Source organism: Manis javanica, chromosome 4, assembly GCF_040802235.1.
Source record: "Manis javanica isolate MJ-LG chromosome 4, MJ_LKY, whole genome shotgun sequence".
Taxonomy (NCBI): Eukaryota; Metazoa; Chordata; class Mammalia; order Pholidota; family Manidae; genus Manis; species Manis javanica.
In genome coordinates this window covers 122,203,470-122,221,106 of record NC_133159.1, presented here as the reverse complement: position 1 = coordinate 122,221,106, position 17,637 = coordinate 122,203,470, and the positions used below count along the sequence as shown (strand labels likewise).

General features: G+C 41.2%; 1 protein-coding gene across 2 annotated transcripts in view; it reads left to right on the top strand.

The window, feature by feature from the left end:
- Positions 1–17,637, top strand: part of LOC108387708 (dynein axonemal heavy chain 9) — an 890,975-nt gene that overhangs the window by 101,027 nt on the left and 772,311 nt on the right. For both annotated transcript variants that reach the window (XM_073234761.1, XM_073234762.1), the window contains exon 28: positions 8,720–8,876. In XM_073234761.1, coding sequence (XP_073090862.1) covers positions 8,720–8,876 — 157 coding nt within the window. The remainder of the gene's footprint in view (positions 1–8,719; positions 8,877–17,637) is intronic.

Sequence of the window (17,637 nt, the reverse complement as noted above, 5' to 3'; positions counted from 1 at the left end):
CTGCATAAGGTGAGATGGGACTCAGCTTCTCAGCTTGCGCCTGACTCCCCTCACATCCTGGCTAAGATCCAGGCCAGCCTGAAAGATCAACAGCTTAGTCCCTCTGGAAAAGTGAGATGGCTGTGTGAACCCAGCTCATCAGGGGTTACATGCAGTTCACTCCCTGATCAGCTGAGTCCCATATCCCACTACACAGGAAACCTCCAGGTTCCTGGGAAAACTTACCTGGGCTTCACTTTCGAAGAGGGAAGTAGATACAGGAATTTCACACTTAACCAAAGAAGAATTCAGGAACTCACTTCAAGTCTTTGCAAACCACTTTGGTGTCCCTATCAACATCTGGCATAAAAACTGTTAACTCAGAGTTTCTGGTCAACTGTAGACATCAGATTCAGATATAAAGAGAATTCATTTTGGAGGTTTCCTCAGACTGCAAGCTGAGAGCATACACACAGTGTTGATTTGCTAGGTATTAAAAAGTTAGGCCAGTGCACATTATTAACAGTTTTATTGAGGTATAAGTTACGTGCCTTAAAGTTCACCCATGACAAATGTACAATTCAATGATTTTTAGTAAATTCATAGAGTGGTGCAACCATTACCACAATCTACTTTTAAAACTTTGCCATCAACCCATCTGCAGTCACTCCCCACTCTCCTGCTTCCCAGGCAGCCACTGATCTGCTGTCTCCATTTTCTGGAGAAATGTCATAAATGAAATAATATAATATGGAATCTTTTGCATCTGACTTCTTTCAGTCAGCATAATGTTTATAAGGTTCTTCTACATTGTACCTGTATCAGTACCTCATTCGTTTATATTGCTTGGCTACATCACATTTTGTTTATCCATTCACTGCAGATGGACATTTGAGTTTTTTCAGTTTCTTGGTGTTATGAATATTGCTGCTGTAAACATTCCTGCAGAAGTCTTTGTATGAACATATTCTTATGTCCCTTGGGTAAATCCCTAGAAGGGGAATTACTGAATCATACAGTAAGCTTTACTTTTTAAGAAACTGCAAAACTGTCTTCCAAATTAGCTGTGCCATTTTACATTCCCAGCAGAAATGTATGAGGTTTCCAGTTTTTCCATACCCTCGTCAACCCTTGTGATTGTCTCTTTTTGATTATAGCCATTCTAGCTGGTGTGTTGCACTATATCATTTTGGATTTAATTTGCATTTCCTCAATGACTGATGATTTTAAACATCTTTATGTGCTTAGTACCAAAAGGCACATTTCAAACTCAATAGAAATATAAATTCTTTTTTTAAATTTTGGTATTATTAATATAAAATCACATGGGCAACATTGTGGTTACTAGATTCCCCTCATTATCAAGTCCCTACCACATACCTCATTACAGTCACTGTCCATCAATGTAGTAAGATGCTATAGAGTCACTAGTTGTCTTCTCTGTGCTACACTGCCTTCCCCATGCTCCACCCTACATTATGTGTGCTAATCGTAATGCCCCGTATTACCCTTCTCCCGCCATTCTAACCCACCCTCCCCAGTCCCTTTCCCTTTGGTAACTGTTAGTCCATTCTTGGGTTCTGTGAGTCTGCTGATGTTTTTTTCCTTTAGTTGTTGCTTTGTTTTTATGCTACACATATGAGTGAAATAATTTGGTACTTGTCTTTCTCCACCTAACTTATTTCACTGAGCATAATACCCTCTAGCTCCATCCATGTTTTTGCAAATGGTAGGATTTGTTTTCTTCTTATGGCTGAATATTATTCCATTGTGTATATGTACCACATCTTCTTTATCCATTCATCTACTGATGGACACTTAGGTTGCTTCCATTTCTTGGTTATTGTACATAGTGCTATGATAACCATAGGGGTGCATATGTCTTTTTGAAACTGGGATTGTACATTCTTAGGGTAAATTCCTAGGGGTGGAATTCATGGGTCAAATGGTATTTCTATTTTGAGTTTTTTGAGGAACCTCCATACTGCTTTCCACAATGGTTGAGCTAGTTTACATTCCCACCAGCAGTGTACAAGGGTTCCTCTTTCTCCATATCCCAACCAGCATTTGTTGATTCTAGTCTTATTTATGTTGGCCATCCTAACTGGTGTGAGATGATATCTCATTGTGGTTTTAATTTCCATTTTCCTGATAATTAGTGATCTGGAGTATCTTTTCATGTGCCTATTGGCCATCTGAATTTCTTTTTTGGAGAAGTGTCTGTTCATATTCCCTGCCATTTTTTAATAGGGTCATTTGCTTTTTGGATGTTGAGGCATGTGACTTCTTTATATACTTTGGATGTTAACCCCTTGTTGGATATGTCATTTACAAATATATTCTCCCATACTGTAGGATGCCTTTTTGTTCTGCTGATGGTGTCCTTTTCTGTGCAGAAGATTTTAGCATGATGTAGTCCCATTTGTTCATTTTTTATTGTGTTTTCCTTGCCTGAGGAGATGCATTCAGGAAAAGGTTCCTAATGTTTATATTCAAGAGATTTTTGCCTATATGTTCTTCTAAGACTTTTATGGTTTCATGACTTACATTCAGGTCTTTGATCCATTTTGAGTTTACTTTTGTGTATGGGGTTAGACAATAATCCAGTTTCATTCTCTTGCATATAGCTGTCCAGTTTTGCCAACATCACTTGTTGAAGAGACAGTCATTCTCCCATTGTATATCCATGGTTCCTTTATCATACATAAATTGACCATATATGCTTGGGTTTATATCTGGGCTCTCTAGTCTGTTCCATTGGTCTATGGGTCTGTTCTTTTGCCAGTACCAAATTGTCTTGATTACTGTGGCTTTGTAGTAGAGCTTGAAGTCTGGGAGCATAATCCCCTGGATTTATTCTTCCTTCTCAGGATTGCTTTGGCTGTTCTGGGTCTTTTGTGGCTCCTTGTCAATTTTAGAACTACTTGCTCTAATTTGTTGAAGAATGCTGTTGGTATTTTGATAGGAATTGCATTGAATCTGTAGATTGCTTTAGGCAGGATGACCTTTTTGACAATATTAATTCTTCCTAGCCAAGAGCATGGGATGAGTTTCCATTTGTTAGTGTCCTCTTTAATTTCTCTCATGAGTATCTTGTAGTTTCAGAGTATAGGTCTTTCACTTCCCTGGTTAGGTTTTTTCCTAGGTATTTTATTCTTTTTGATGCAATTGTGCATGGAATTTTTTTCCTGATTTCTCTTTCTGCTAGTTCATCATTAGTATATAGGAATGCGACAGATTTCTGTGTATTAATTTTGTATCCTGCAACTTTGCTGAATTCAGATACAAGACCTAGTAGTTTTGGAGTGTGTTCTTTAGGGTTTTTTATGTACAATATCATGTCATCAGCAAACAGGGACAGTTTAACTTCTTCCTTGCCAATCTGGATGCCTTTTATTTCTTTGTGTTGTATGATTGCCATGGCTAGGACCTCTGGAACTATGTTGAATAAAAGTGCTGAGAGTGGGCATCTTTGTCTTGTTCCCAATATTAAAGGAAAAGCTTTCAGCTTCTTGCTGTTGAGTATGATGTTGGCTGTGGGTTTCTCATATATAGCCTTTATTATGTTGACGTACTTGCCCTTTATACCCATTTTGTTGAGAATTTTTATCATGAATGGATGTTGAATTTTGTTGAATGCTTTTCACCATCTATGGAGATGATCATGTGATTTTTGTCCTTCTTTTTGATGTGGTGGATGATGTTGATGGATTTTTGAATGTTGTACCATCCTTACATCCCTGAGATGAATCCCACTTGATCATGATGGATGATCATTTTGATGTATTTTTTAATTCAGTTTGCTAATATTTTGTTTATTATTTTTGCATCTATGTTCATCAGGGATATTTGTCTGTAAATATTTTTTTTGTGGCACCTTTACCCTCCTTGATATTAGAGTGATGTTAGCCTCATAAAATGAATTTGGTAGTATTCCCTCCTCTTCTACTCTTTGGAAAACATTAAGGAAGATGGGTACTAGGTCTTTACTAAATGTTTGATAACATTCAGCAGGGAAACCATCTAGTAAAGGAGTTTTGTTTTTAGATAGGCTTTTATTACCAATTCAATATCCTTGCTGGTAATTGATCTATTCAGATTATCTATTTCTTTCTGGGTCAGACTTGGGAAGTTGTGTTTTTCTAGAAAGTTGTCTATCTCTTCTAGGTTATCCAGTTTGTTAGCATATAATTTTTCATAGTATTCTCTCATAAAACTTTGTATTTCTGTGGTGTCCATAGTGATTTTTCCTTTCTCATTTCTGATTCTGTTTATGTGTGTAGACTCTCTTTTTTTCTTGATAAGTCTGGCTAGGGGTTTATCTATTTTGTTTATTTTCTCAAAGAACCACCTCCTGCTTTCATTGATTCTATTGTTTTATTCTTCACAATTTTTTTTAGTCCTGCTTTAGTTTTTATTATATCCCTCCTTCTACTGACTTTGGGCCTCATTTGTTCTTCCTTTTCTAGTTTAATTAATTGTGAGTTTAGACTGTTCAGTTGGGATTGTTCTTCTTTCCTGAGGTAGGCCTGTATTGCAATATATTTCTCTCTTAGCACGGTCTTTGCTGTGTCCCACAGATTTTGTGGTGTTAAATTATTATTGTCATTTGTCTCCATATATTGCTTGATCTCTGTTTTTATTTGGTTATTGATCGATTGATTATTTAGGAGCATGTTATTAAGCCTCCATGTGTTTGTGGGCTTTTTCATTTTCTTTGTGTAATTCATTTCTGGTTTCATACCTTTGTGGTATGAGAAGCTGGTTGGTACAATTTCAATCTTTTTTAATTTACTGAGGCTTTTTTGTGGCTTTGTATATGATCTATTTTTGAAAATGTTCCATGTGCACTTGAAAAGAATGTGTATCCTGTTGCTTTTGGATGGAGTGTTCTGTAGGTGTCCGTTAGGTCCATTTGTTCTAATACGTTGTTCAGTGCCTCTGTCTCTTTACTTATTTTCTGTCTGGTTGATCTGTCCTTTGGAGTGAGTGGTGCATTGAAGTCTCCTAAAATGAATGCATTGCATTCTATTTCCCCCTTTAATTCTGTTAGTATTTGTTTCACATTTGTAGGTGATCCTGTGTTGGGTGCATACATATTTATAATAGTTATATCCTGTTGTTGGACTGACGCCTTTATCATTATGTATTGTCCTTCTTTGTCTCTTGTTAGTTTATTTATTTTGAAGTCTCTTTTGTATGATACAAGTACTGCAACTCCTGCTTTTTTCTCACTGTTAGTTGCATGTAATATCTTTTTCCATCTCCTTACTTTCAGTCTGTGTATGTCTTTGTGTTTGAAGTGAGTCTCTTGTAGGCAGCATATAGATGGCTCTTGTTTTTTTATCCTTTCAGTGATTGTATATCTTTTTATGGGTGCATTCAGACCATTTACATTTAGAGTGATTATTGATAGACATGTACTTATTGCTCTTGCAGGCTTTAGATTTGTGGTTACCAAAGGTTCAAGGGTAATTCCCTTACTATCTAGCAGTCTAATTTAACTCACTTAGTATGCTATTATAAACACAACCTAAAGGTTCGTTTTTTTCCCCTTCTTTTCCTTCCTCCTTCATTCTTTATATACTAGTTTTCATATTCTGTACTCTTTGTCTCTCCCTTGATTAATTTGGGGGTAGTTGATTTGATCTTGCATCTGCTTAGTAATTAATTGTTCTACTTTCTTTGCTGTGGTTTTATTTCCCCTGTTGACAGCTGTTTACCCTTAGGAATACTTCCATCTATAGCATTCCCTCCAAAATGCACTGTAGAGGTGGTTTGTGGGAGGTAAATTTTCTCAGCTTTTGCTTATCTGAAAATTGTAAATTCCTCCTTCAAATTTAAATGATAATCTTTCTGAGTAGAGTATTCTTTGTTTGAGGCCCTTCTGCTTCATTGCATTAAATATATCATGCCACTCCCTTCTGGCCTGTAAGGTTTCTGCTGAGAGGTCTGATGATAGCCTGATGGGTTTTCCTTTGTATGTGATCTTTTTTCTCTCTCTAGCTGCTTTTAAAAGTCTGTGCTTATCCTTGATCTTTGCTATTTTAATTATGATTTGTCTTGTTGTTGTCTTCCTTGGGTTCCTTGTGTTAGGAGATCTGTGTACCTCCATGACCTGAAAGAGTGTCTCCTTCTGCAGATTGAGGAAGTTTTCAGCAATTACCTCCTCAGTGCCACTTACTATCCCTTTTCCTCTCTCTTCTTCTTCTGGTACCCCTATAGTGCAAATATTTTTTCGTTTGGATTGGTCACACAGTTCTCTCAATATTCTTTCATCTTTGAGATCCTTTTTTCTCTCTGTGCCTTAGTTTCTTTGTGTTCCTCTTCCCTTATTTCTATTGCATTTACCATCTCTTCTACTATATCTAATATGCTTTTAAATCCCTCCAGTGTATGTTTGATTTCAGATATGGAATTTCTCAATGATTGAATCTCCATCCTAAATTTGTCCCTGAGTTCTTGAATATTTTTCTGTACCTCCATGAGCATGTTTATGATTTTTATTTTGAACTCTCTTTCAGGAAGATTAGTGTGTTCAGTTTCATTTGTCTCTTTTTTTAGTGTTTCTGAGATTTTTGTTTGAACCAGTTTCCTTTGACATTTCATATTTGTATGTGGCACCCTCTAGTGCCCAGAAGGTCTAGTCTCTGGAGCTGCTCAGCCCCTGGAGTGATGTTGTGTTGCATGGGAGTGGAACTGGTGCCTGCAGGGAGGAAAGAGCTGTTTCCGGCCTCCTGGCTGCAGTGCCTGTCTACACTGTCAGAACCAGTGGGCCGAGCACACAGGTGAAAGCCTCTGCACTTTGCATCTCTAGCTACAGTAGGCAGGCCCTCCCTCTCATTGGCCTGATGGCAGGGCAGAGACTGACGGTTTGTGAGCTGGTGCCAACAGGCCAGGAGGAAGGCACAGCAGGCTACATATCACAGTGGGGTCCTCAGAGCTAAGCAGCCAGCCAAGGGACAGAGTGCCTGAAGATCCCGAAAGTTCCCAAACTGCTGGGTGCAGCACACCCAGACAACCCTGTCCACCTATCCTTTCCCTGCACAACAAGCTCCATGTAAACCCTGCCCCTCCAACAGCCTTCTTGCTGTTAGGAAGCCTCTCAGACTGCCCACATTTTCTTTGGTCCCAATGTGGCCCTATGTTGATCCCTGTCCTCCACAAAGGGCTGGAATCCCAGTCTCTCCAAGTATTCCACATGTCTTAGCTTTCCAAGCCAACCAGTCTCCAGAGCACCATGCAATGTAGGTCTGTGTTCCCAAAGCAGATCTCCAGGGCTGGTTGTTCAGCAGTCCTAGGCTTCCACCCTCTCCCTGCTCGATTTCTCTTCCTCCCACCAGTGAGCTGGGGTGGGGGAATGGCTTGGGTCCTGCTGGCTCAATGCTTTGGTATGTTACCCTGTTTCATGAGGTCTGCTCTGTTCTCCAGGTGTATGCAGTCTCATGCAGCTTTCTATCCTGTTGCTCTTTTAGGATTAGTTGTATTAACTATATTTTCATATTTTATGTGGGTTTGGGAGTAGTTCTCTGTCTCATCTCTCAGGCCACCATCTTGAATCTCAATCCAGTATAAAATCCTTTTTAAAAAACATCAGAAACAAGTTTAAACATGAGTTTATTTAATTGTCATTAGTAAAAAAAAGTCACAGGAGGATTAAACAGATTGAAGGATCGATTCATTCATTCACGAATTTGTTTCTTATATAATTATTGAGGAACTATATGTGGGTGGAGCCATGCTAGATTTTGGAGATGAAACACTGAATAAGATATAGACCTATCTTCATATACCATATGAAGATATATATGGAAGATGTGTATGATATATACTCTTGGAAATTGAAGCAGCCCAGCTGAGGGACATCTCTTCATTTACCTCAGGGTGGAGGGTTCTGGGACTACTTAGTTGGCAATGTCAAATATGAGCCCAAAGGAGTTCATAGCCATTGTCCAGGCAAGGACTGAAGAGGAACCTGATCCAGGTAGGCTAGAGGGGTTAAGGAAAGGAGAGAGAAGGACAAACACAGTCCTATTGTGTCTGGGTATCTTCGTCCGTTCAGGCTCCTGTAAGAATAACCACAGACTGGAGGCTTACAAATAACAGAAATACATTTCTCACAGCTTTGGGGGCTGGGACATGCAAGATCCAGGTGCCAACATGGTCAGGTCTCATGAGCTTTCTTGCTGTGTCCTCACACAGTGGATGGGCAAGGGATATTTCAGGGCCTTTTCCATAAGGGCACTAACCCCAGTCCTGAGGGCTCCACCTTCATGACTTCACCCCCCCAAAGGCCCTGCCTCCTATTACTATAGTCTGTGGGAATTAGCGTTTCAACCTATGAATTTGAGGGAGACTGAAATGTTCAGACCAGAACACTGGGCAAGTGAAGATGGCTCTTCAGGAGCAGGCTTCGAAGTCCTGGGGATTTTGAGGAGGGAAACAATGAGAAGTGAGCTAGAGAGGTAAGCAGGGGCAAGACCAGGAAGGGCCTGGAGGAAAGCCACTGATGCCCTTCGGGGAGATAGCCATGATCAGATGATTGTGTAGAAAGCTCTTCACTTAGCACTGTGGGGAACAGACAGGAGTGGGGGGCTCTGGGCTTTCCTTTCTGGAATCTATGTCAGGCCTCCCATGGCTTTGAGCCCCAGCCTATCTCGTGAGGACTGAAGTGGGCCAGAGCACTCTGTCGGGCCTCCCGTGGCTCTGAGAATGACCTACACCCTTCTGTGTTTGGCAGATGCTACATCACCCTCACACAGTCTCTGCACCTGACCATGAGTGGAGCTCCATCAGGACCTGCAGGAACAGGCAAGACAGAGACCACCAAGGACCTGGGTCGAGCACTGGGCATCATGGTCTATGTGTTTAACTGCTCAGAGCAGATGGACTACAAGGTACAGATCCATCTTTGAGAGGGACTAAGACTAGGTTTATCCATGTCACCTGGCCCAGCTCAGACAGTCAGGTCTCTGTGCCCCTTCCCGGGGGTCCTGGAGGTTCTAGACCCCTGCAAGCTTGTTGACCTCCCTATAAACCTCAGCCCCATGGAAACTGCCTCCACTGATGAGCTTTGGGACCACAGGTGGGTTACCTCACCCCTGGGGTCTTCCTTTTGTCATGCGCAAAATGAAGAAACCAAACCTATACCCAAAAGCCTGCATTCACTATCTGACCTAGAACCACAGAAAGTTTCCTAAGTGGCCAATATAAAATGGTCACATAAAAGTCATTTGTGCTCTTCCCTGAAAGTGGGTATTTCTCTAGAATTTCTCTTAGAGAAAAGTATTCTGTAACGGTAGATTTGACTTCTGACGACAGACTAGATGAACCTCTGCTCCTAACAAGGGATGCCCACGAAAGACAAGTGTGAGGCTAATGTTCTTCATTCAGGCACTCATTATTTTCTTGTTTTAAAAAATATTCCAGGTTCAGCGTCATAGAGAAAAGCAAGAGAAGCTATAGACCCATTAGGTCTCTTATAAGCTGGGAATATTCTATTCAGAACTGGACTTGTATGTAGATTCCTTTTTAAAAACGTGTAAAACAGCTTGTCTCAGTCTCACTATTTTTATTTTGTTTTATTGTACTGTTTTTGTAAACTGAAGTGCCTTTTGAAAACAAGAAGGCATGTAAATAAATTTAGAGTGGAAAACATTGCATTAAATAGGTTATATATTTCTAGATCATGTGATATGTTGATTGATAAATAAAATGTAAAAATAATTTTAGAGACTGCAAGACGATGTGTGCGGTTGCCACATATAGAACTCTTCGAATGTAATTCACCAGCTATAACTTTCATAATTTCTTTCATCTATAAAATTTTGCTGTGGAAAGAGTTGAAGAATCCTAGAGCACCATGTTTTCTCATAGCAAGCAAGCAAAATGAAATTCAGACCCGAAATAGCTGTGTTCCCTGTTGTCTACACACTCTAAAGTTTAACATGTTTGCTTTTAAGATAATGTTTCTTTTTAAATCAGACTGGAGGGAAAAGAATTGTTTCTGCTTTAAGGAAAGAAACAGCCATAAGTATCATTTTAAGTTTCTAGATTCTTCTATAGTTAAGCAATGGCAGTATTACTGAAATAAGTATAGTCTCCCAAGGGGAACATTTTGGAAGACACACTCATTTAGATGTAGAAGACCTGATATATTGATTGAATAAAATCAGCCAGATTGCTTCAAAGTCATACCTAGCATAGCAAATAGGAAGAGATGAGCTGGCCCCGTGACCAAGGGTCACTCAGGCAATTCCACTCAATTTAGTACTGACCCCTGACCCCATCAATTCATCTGAGAGTCCAGGATGAGAGGAGGAGTCTGCCTTTGTTTGTTTGAACTACAATAGGTTTTGGTCATGTGAGTCTAGTCTAGGCACAGCTCAAAGCAAGAACAACAGGCAAAGTCACAGTGAAACACACCAAACGGAAGGTGATTCCTTCCCAGACACCAAACATCCTTTGTAAGCAAACTGCATCACTGAGGTGTTTGCAAACCTCCTCTTCCCTTTGTTGTCTAGCGATTCAGAATATTGTTATCACAAGCTGCGTCTGGCAAGTTAATCTGAGTATCAGCGTTGTTCAGCATGTGTTGGGTGTGATGGAAGGATAGCAAAGATAGATGATAGCTAGATAGATAAATAGGTAGACAGATAGATAGATAATAGATTAGGTAGATGATAGACTCTCTTTTTTTCTTGATAGGTCTGGCTAGGGGTTTATCTATTTTGTTTATTTTCTCGAAGAACCAGCTCCTGCTTTCATTGATTGTATTGTTTTATTCTTCTCAATTTTTTTTAGTCCTGCTTTAATTTTTATTATATCCCTCCTTCTACTGACTTTGAGCCTCATTTGTTCTTCCTTTTCTAGTTTCATTAATTGTGAGTTTAGACTGTTCAGTTGGGATTGTTCTTCTTTCCTGACGTAGGCCTGTATTGCAATATATTTTACTCTTAGCATGGCCTTCATGGCGACCCATAGACTTTGTGTTGTTGAATTATTGTTATCATTTTTCTCCATATATTGCTTGATCTCTGTTTTTATTTGGTCATTGATCTATTGATTATTTAGGAGCATGTTATTAAGCCTCCATGTATTTGTGGGCTTTTTCATTTCTTTGTGTAATTTATTTCTCATACCTTTGTGATCTGAAAAGCTGGTTGGTACAATTTCTATCTTTTTCAATTTACTGAGGTTCTTTTTGTGGCCTAGTATATGATCTATTCTGGAAAATATTCCATGTGCACTTGAGAAGAATGTGTATCCTGTTGCTTTTGGATGGAGTGTTCTGTATATGTCCGTTAGGTCTATCTATTCTAATATGTTGTTAAGTGCCTCTGTCTCTTATTGTCTGTCTGGCTGATCTGTCCTTTGGAGTGAGTGGTGTGTTGACATCTCCTAAAATGAATGCATTGCATTCTATTTCCCCCTTTAATTCTGTTAGTATTTGTTTCACATTTGTAGGTGATCCTGTGTTGGGTGCATAGATATTTATAACAGTTAAATCCTCTTGTTGGACTGACCCCTTTATCATTATGTGTTGTCCTTCTTTGTCTCTTGTTGCTTTATTTATTTTGAAGTCTATTTTGTGTGATACAGGTACTGCAACTCCTGCTTTTTTCTCCCTGTTAGTTGCATGAAATATCTTTTTTCATCCCTTTACTTTCAGTCTGTGTATGTCTTTGTGTTTGAAGTGAGTCTCTTGTAGGCAGCATATAGATGGCTCTTGTTTTTTTATCCTTTCGTGATTGTATATCTTTTGATGGGTGCATTCAGACCATTTACACTTAGGGTGATTATCGATAGGTATGTGCTTATTGCCAATGCAGGCTTTAGGTTCGTGGTTACCAAAGGTTCAAGGGTAATTCCCTTACTATCTAACAGTCTAATTTAACTCACTTTGTGTGCTTTTACAAACAGAACGTAAAGATTCTTTTTTTTCCTCCTTTTTCTTCCTTCTCCGTTCTTTGTATGTTATGAATCATATTCTGTACTCTTTGTCTATCCCTTGGGTGACATCTATTTAGCCTTAGGAATACTTCCATCTATAGGAGTCCCTCCAAAATGCACTGTAGAGGTGGTTTGTGGGAGGTAAATTCTCTCAACTTTTGCTTATCTGAAAATTGTTTAGTCCCTCCTTCAAATTTAAATGATAACCTTGCTGAATATAGTATTCTTGGTTCAAGGCCCTTCTGCTTCATTGCATTAAATACATCATGCCACTGCCTTCTGGCCTGTAAGATTTCTGCTGAGAAGTATGATGATAGCTTGATGGGTTTTCCTTTGTATGTGATCTTTTTTCTCTCTCTAGCTGCTTTTAAAAGTCTGTGCTTATGCTTGATCTTTGCCATTTTAATTATTATATGTCTTGGTGTTGTCTTCCCTGGGTCCCTTGTGTTGGGAGATCTGTGTACCTCCATGGCCTGAAAGACTATCTCCTTCTCCAGATTGGGGACATTTTCAGCAATTATCTCCTCACTGACACTTTCTATCCCTTTTCCTCTCTCTTCTTCTTCTGGTACTCCTGTAATGCAAATATTGTTCTGTTTGGATTGTTCACACAGTTCTCTCAATATTCTTTCATTCTTAGAGATCCTTTTTTCTCTCTGTGCCTCAGCTTCTTTGTATTCCTCTTCTCTAATTTCTATTCCATTTACAGTCTCTTCTACTGCATCTAATCTGCTTTTTAATCCCTCCATTGTATGCTTCATTTCAGGTATGGAATTTCTTAATGATTGAATCTCCAACTTAAATTCATTCCTGAGTTCTTGAATATTTTTCTGTACCTCCATAAGCATGTTTATGATTTTTATTTTGAGCTCTCTTTCAGGCAGATTGGTGAGTTCAGTTTCATTTGACCCTTTTTCTGGGGTTTGTGAGATTTTGGTCTGGACATGTTCTTTTGATGTTTCATATTTCTATGTGGTGCCCACTAGTGCCCAGAATCTCCAGTCTCTGGAGCTGCTCAGCCCCTAGAGTGAGGTTAGGGGGTGTAGGGGAGCCGAGCTGGTGCCTGGGGGGAAAGATCTGTTTCCTGATTCCCATCTGTGTTGCCTGTCTCCACTGTCAGAGCCAGTCAGCTGAGCACACAGGTGTAAAGCCTCTGTGCTTTGTGTCTCTGTTGTAGGCGGGGCCTCCCTCTGACTGGCCAGATGGCAGCACAGTGACAGCCGGTTTGTGAACCGGTGCCATCAGGCCAGGAGGAAGGTGCAGCAGGCTGGGTGTCATAGTGCGGGGCGTCGGAGCTGAGTAGGCAGCCAGGGGGATGGGGCACCTGAAGCGCCCCAATGTTCCCGAAGAGCTGGGCAGAGCGTGCCCAGACAACCCTGTCCAGCTCTCCCCTCCCCCGCACAGCGGGCTCTGCGCAAACCCCGCCCCTTCGGCAGCCCTCCTGCTGCGAGGAAGCCTCTCAAACTGCCGCCTGTCCTCTGGCAGAGTGGCCGGGTGTGGATCCCCCCTCCACAAACGGCCGGAATCTGTCTCTCAGGCACTCCACCTGAGCTCCTCAACGTCCGAGCACCACACAGTGTCGGTTTGTGCTCCCAAGGCAGACCTCCAGGGCTGGGTGTTCAGCAGCCCCAGGCTTCCACCCCCTCCCCCAGTCGGCTGTTTCTTTTCCTCCCGTTAGTGAGCTGGGGTGGGGGAAGGGCCAGGGTCCCGCCTGATTAAGGCTTTTGTACGTTACCCGCTGGGGTGGGGGAAGGGCCTGGGTCCCGCCTGATTAAGGCTTTTGTACGTTACCCGCTGGGGTGGGGGAAGGGCCTGGGTCCCGCCTGATTAAGGCTTTTGTACGTTACCCGCTGGGGTGGGGGAAGGGCCTGGGTCCCGCCTGATTAAGGCTTTTGTTCGTTACTCTATTCGTGAGGACTATGTGCAGTGTCGTTCAGCCTTCTTTCTTGTTGCTGTTTTAAGGTTAGTTGTATCAATTAACTATATTTTCATTATTTCAATTAACTATATTTCACTATTTGTGGCTTTAGGAGGAACTCTCCATCTCATCTCTCATGCTGCCATCTTAAATCTCTCTAGGTAAATAGATAAAGGATGGATAGGTAGATATTAGATTTATAGATAAATGGATAAGATGAACAGACATGGGTAGGTACATAGATGATAGAAAGGTAAATAGATAAAGGATGGATGGGTAATAGATGATAGATAAATAGATAAGGTAAACATTGACAGGATAGACAGGCATGGGTAGGTAGCTAGATGATAGACATTGATTATGATAGAGTATAATCCAGTTCACTTGGAGAGTTAAGGAAGATATAGGAAATAATTAGGAGACATACTAGACATTATGTAGAATGTGTGTTCTACGAACTCTTCTCCCTGGAAGAAGTAGGGGAAGAGCTACAGAATGGTCAGGAAAGACATCATGGAGGATGAGAGACCCGTGGCTGTTTAATGTGCCAAACGGGGGGTGTAACATTTTAACACAGCCTAACGCATTACAGTGTTAGCTTTAAGGACAAGCCGAGTTCTCTGTGCTGCTCCTGGGGCTAACTTCACCCTGCGCTCTCCTCAGAGAGCATGGTTGGGACGAGCAGGGGAGGAATAGAAGTCAGGAAAATCTGTTGTGCCTTTCACCAGGCATCCGTGTGATGGGCTGTGCACGATTCCCACAGCAGCATGCTCTCCAGAGAACAAGCTAGAAATGAACACAGAGCACTGGTGAGGACATCAGAGTGGATGGGGGAGCAGGAGAAGATGGGAGATAGAGTTGAATAAGGGGAGGGACACAAAACCTCCATGAGAATGAGACCTCAGTGGTGGGCGGCAGAGACACCCGCAGGCTTTGGAACATATTCAGGAAGACTCCCTGGGAAGCCAGATGAAAGGAGACAGGAAGAGACTGGAAGCAAGGAAACTATGGGTGAGACCATGGCTGTCATTCAAACCAGAGGGTGAGGAGCTGGAGGCTGGGGTGGTAGATGTGGACAAGAAAGAAGCAGAGGCTCAGAAAGCTCCCATGATACCTAGTGGCTATGGAAGGCGTGGGCGGTGGAAGAGGGAGGCATTCAAGAGGAGAGTGGGGCTGCACTCAAGGACCCACACATCCCCTTTGCCGCAGGATTTCTACGTGGGGCTGTCGGGTCAGCGCTGGACACAGAACAGAATGGAGACTTGGGAAAAGGAAAGTTTTTGCTTTACTCAGTGTCAGTTGGGAAATCTATAAAACTAGCCACTTTCTCTGGAAATGGTTTTAGTGCTAAGACATTCTTTGTATTATACAGCAGTACCTCCCCTTTGGCCTCAGTTTGGAGATGCGATTGCTGAGACATCAAAGGGTTTTGAACCTGAAAGAATCTGGAATTATTTGTTGACCTCTCTGCAGCATCAACGCTATAGGACACCTGCTCCCCCTTGAGAAGTGCTGCCCCCCTGGTTTCTGACATACTCCCACAGTTCTCCTCTAACTCTCTGATCCTGCCTTCCCAATCTCGTTTCTGGTCCTCTTTTTTAAGTTCAAGTTCCCCCTGGGTATTGATGACTCCCAAATCTACCTCCCTGCTTACCGCCATCTAGCCGTCTCTCCAGCTGGGCAGCAGAGTCCCCATCCGGATGCCCATCTCACCTACTTGGTTAACCCTCTCTTTTCAGGCAGCTCCTACCCACTCCTGCCTTCCTCCCAGCCAGATTCCTCACCCCATCAAGACTGTCATCTCATTGTGCCTTGTGGTCCAGGGCGCGGATCATAAGACACCCTGATTGTATCATGTCTTCCTTCTTGGTTCCATCAGTCACCAATGTTATTTCTCCTTCAGCACCTCTCACTGCCACGCCTGTTGTTACTGTCCTGTCCTAGCCCAGAAGCTCACCATTGAATGGCAAGGAACACACAGCCTAGCTTATGGTGCCGTGGTACGATGGCTGGTCACAGAACAGGGCTCTGTGGAGTCCCGGCCTCTGCCCAGGCCCTCAGGGGATAAAGTGAGGCAGTGGCCAGTATCTGCCTATGGAAACTACTCTTTTCTCTTTGATATATTGAATTTCCATTTGATGAAAGGGACCACAGCTTTAAAAAGCTTTTAGAATTACCGTTAATGCAGAAAAGTGTGGATTTTTATTTCTGAATGTCCACATAAGTATTGGTGACATTGACAGGTTACTTTATATATCTCAAATCTAATAATATAGACAGCATGCCTCATTTTATTGTGCTTTGCTTTATTGCATTTGGCAGATACTGCATTTTTTATGAATTGAAGGTTTGTGGCAACCCTGTGTCAAGACGGTCTATGGGCGCCATGTTTTCTGACAGCATTTGCTCACCTTGTGTCACGTTTGGGTAGTGATATTCAAACTTTTTCATTATTATTGTATCTGTTATGGTGATCTGTGATCAAGGATTATGACTGAACTCAGATGGTGGTTAGCATATTTTAGCAATATTTTTTATTTTGTATTTTTAATGAAGATATATATAATAAAGTATTTTTAATTAAGTATGTATATATTTTTAGACATAATGCTGTTGCATAGTTAGTGCACTATAGTACAGTGCAAACATAACTTTTACATGCACTGGGAGCCACAAAATTCATTTGACTCACTTTATTGCAGTATTTGCTTTTTGTTGGTGTGCAACTGAACTCACAATATCTCTGAGCTGTGCCTGTAATATACATCACTATGTATATCTCAAATATTATATATATATGTGTGTATACACACATATGTCTATATACACATACTCACAAATATAATACTAGCAATATCTGCTTGCAGGATTGTTTTGAGCACACAAATGCAATGCCTGGAACTTATGTTACCTCTTTAGAGAGACTGTGAATTGCAGTCTGAAATAGCCACAGCACCCTCATTTTAAGACTCCAGTGGGACTCACCAGTATCTGATAGTTCTTTGTTTCTGTGTCAGTGTCTGTTTCCCCCCTTATGTACGGAAGCCCCACAAAAATAGGGGCTTTGTTTTTCTTGCTCACTGCTGATTCCTCGTGACCTAGGACAATCCCCAGCACATAGTACATGCTTAGTAAGTTTTTGTGTTCGGGTTGGGGAATCAGTTCATTCAAAGAGCTTAATAAAAGGTAGGGTTTACTCTTCTTTCCTGACTTTTCAAAGTCTGTCCCAAATCCAACCTAGCTTATGTTATGTTAGACTGTTTCTCCTAAAATGTTGATTTTAATCATGTTTGCTTCTGCTCCAGATCTCCAAAGAGCCCTTATAATAGTTCAAAGCTTTTCATAAACCAGGACTGCCTTTGGGTAGTTCAGCTTTCCAGCCAAAGTGACCCCTTAATGTTTCTCTGGACATATCTTATTTTGCTTATCCTATGTCCATAATCTTTCCTCCTCCTGGAAAGCCCTTACCTTCCATTCTGCAGACACAGATACTGTTCTTCTATTAAGCCAGTATTCGCAGCATATTTTCTGAAGGTACCATATAGTTCTGTGAGATACCAATGCTCAAGATCCTCTGACTTCTGTTCTTGTGTTTCCACTACACTGTTTACCAGTATGCATTCTGAGAAAACCAGGGGACAAGAGGGGAGGGGGAAAAAAAAGCCATATAACAAGGTTGAACTAATTTAATTTTGCCTTCTCAGGGCCCTTAAAATGCTGAGAGACAGTGTGAATTGGTAAAAGTAGGTTATAGAATGCAGTGTTTCCAAAACTTGCTTAACCAAAAA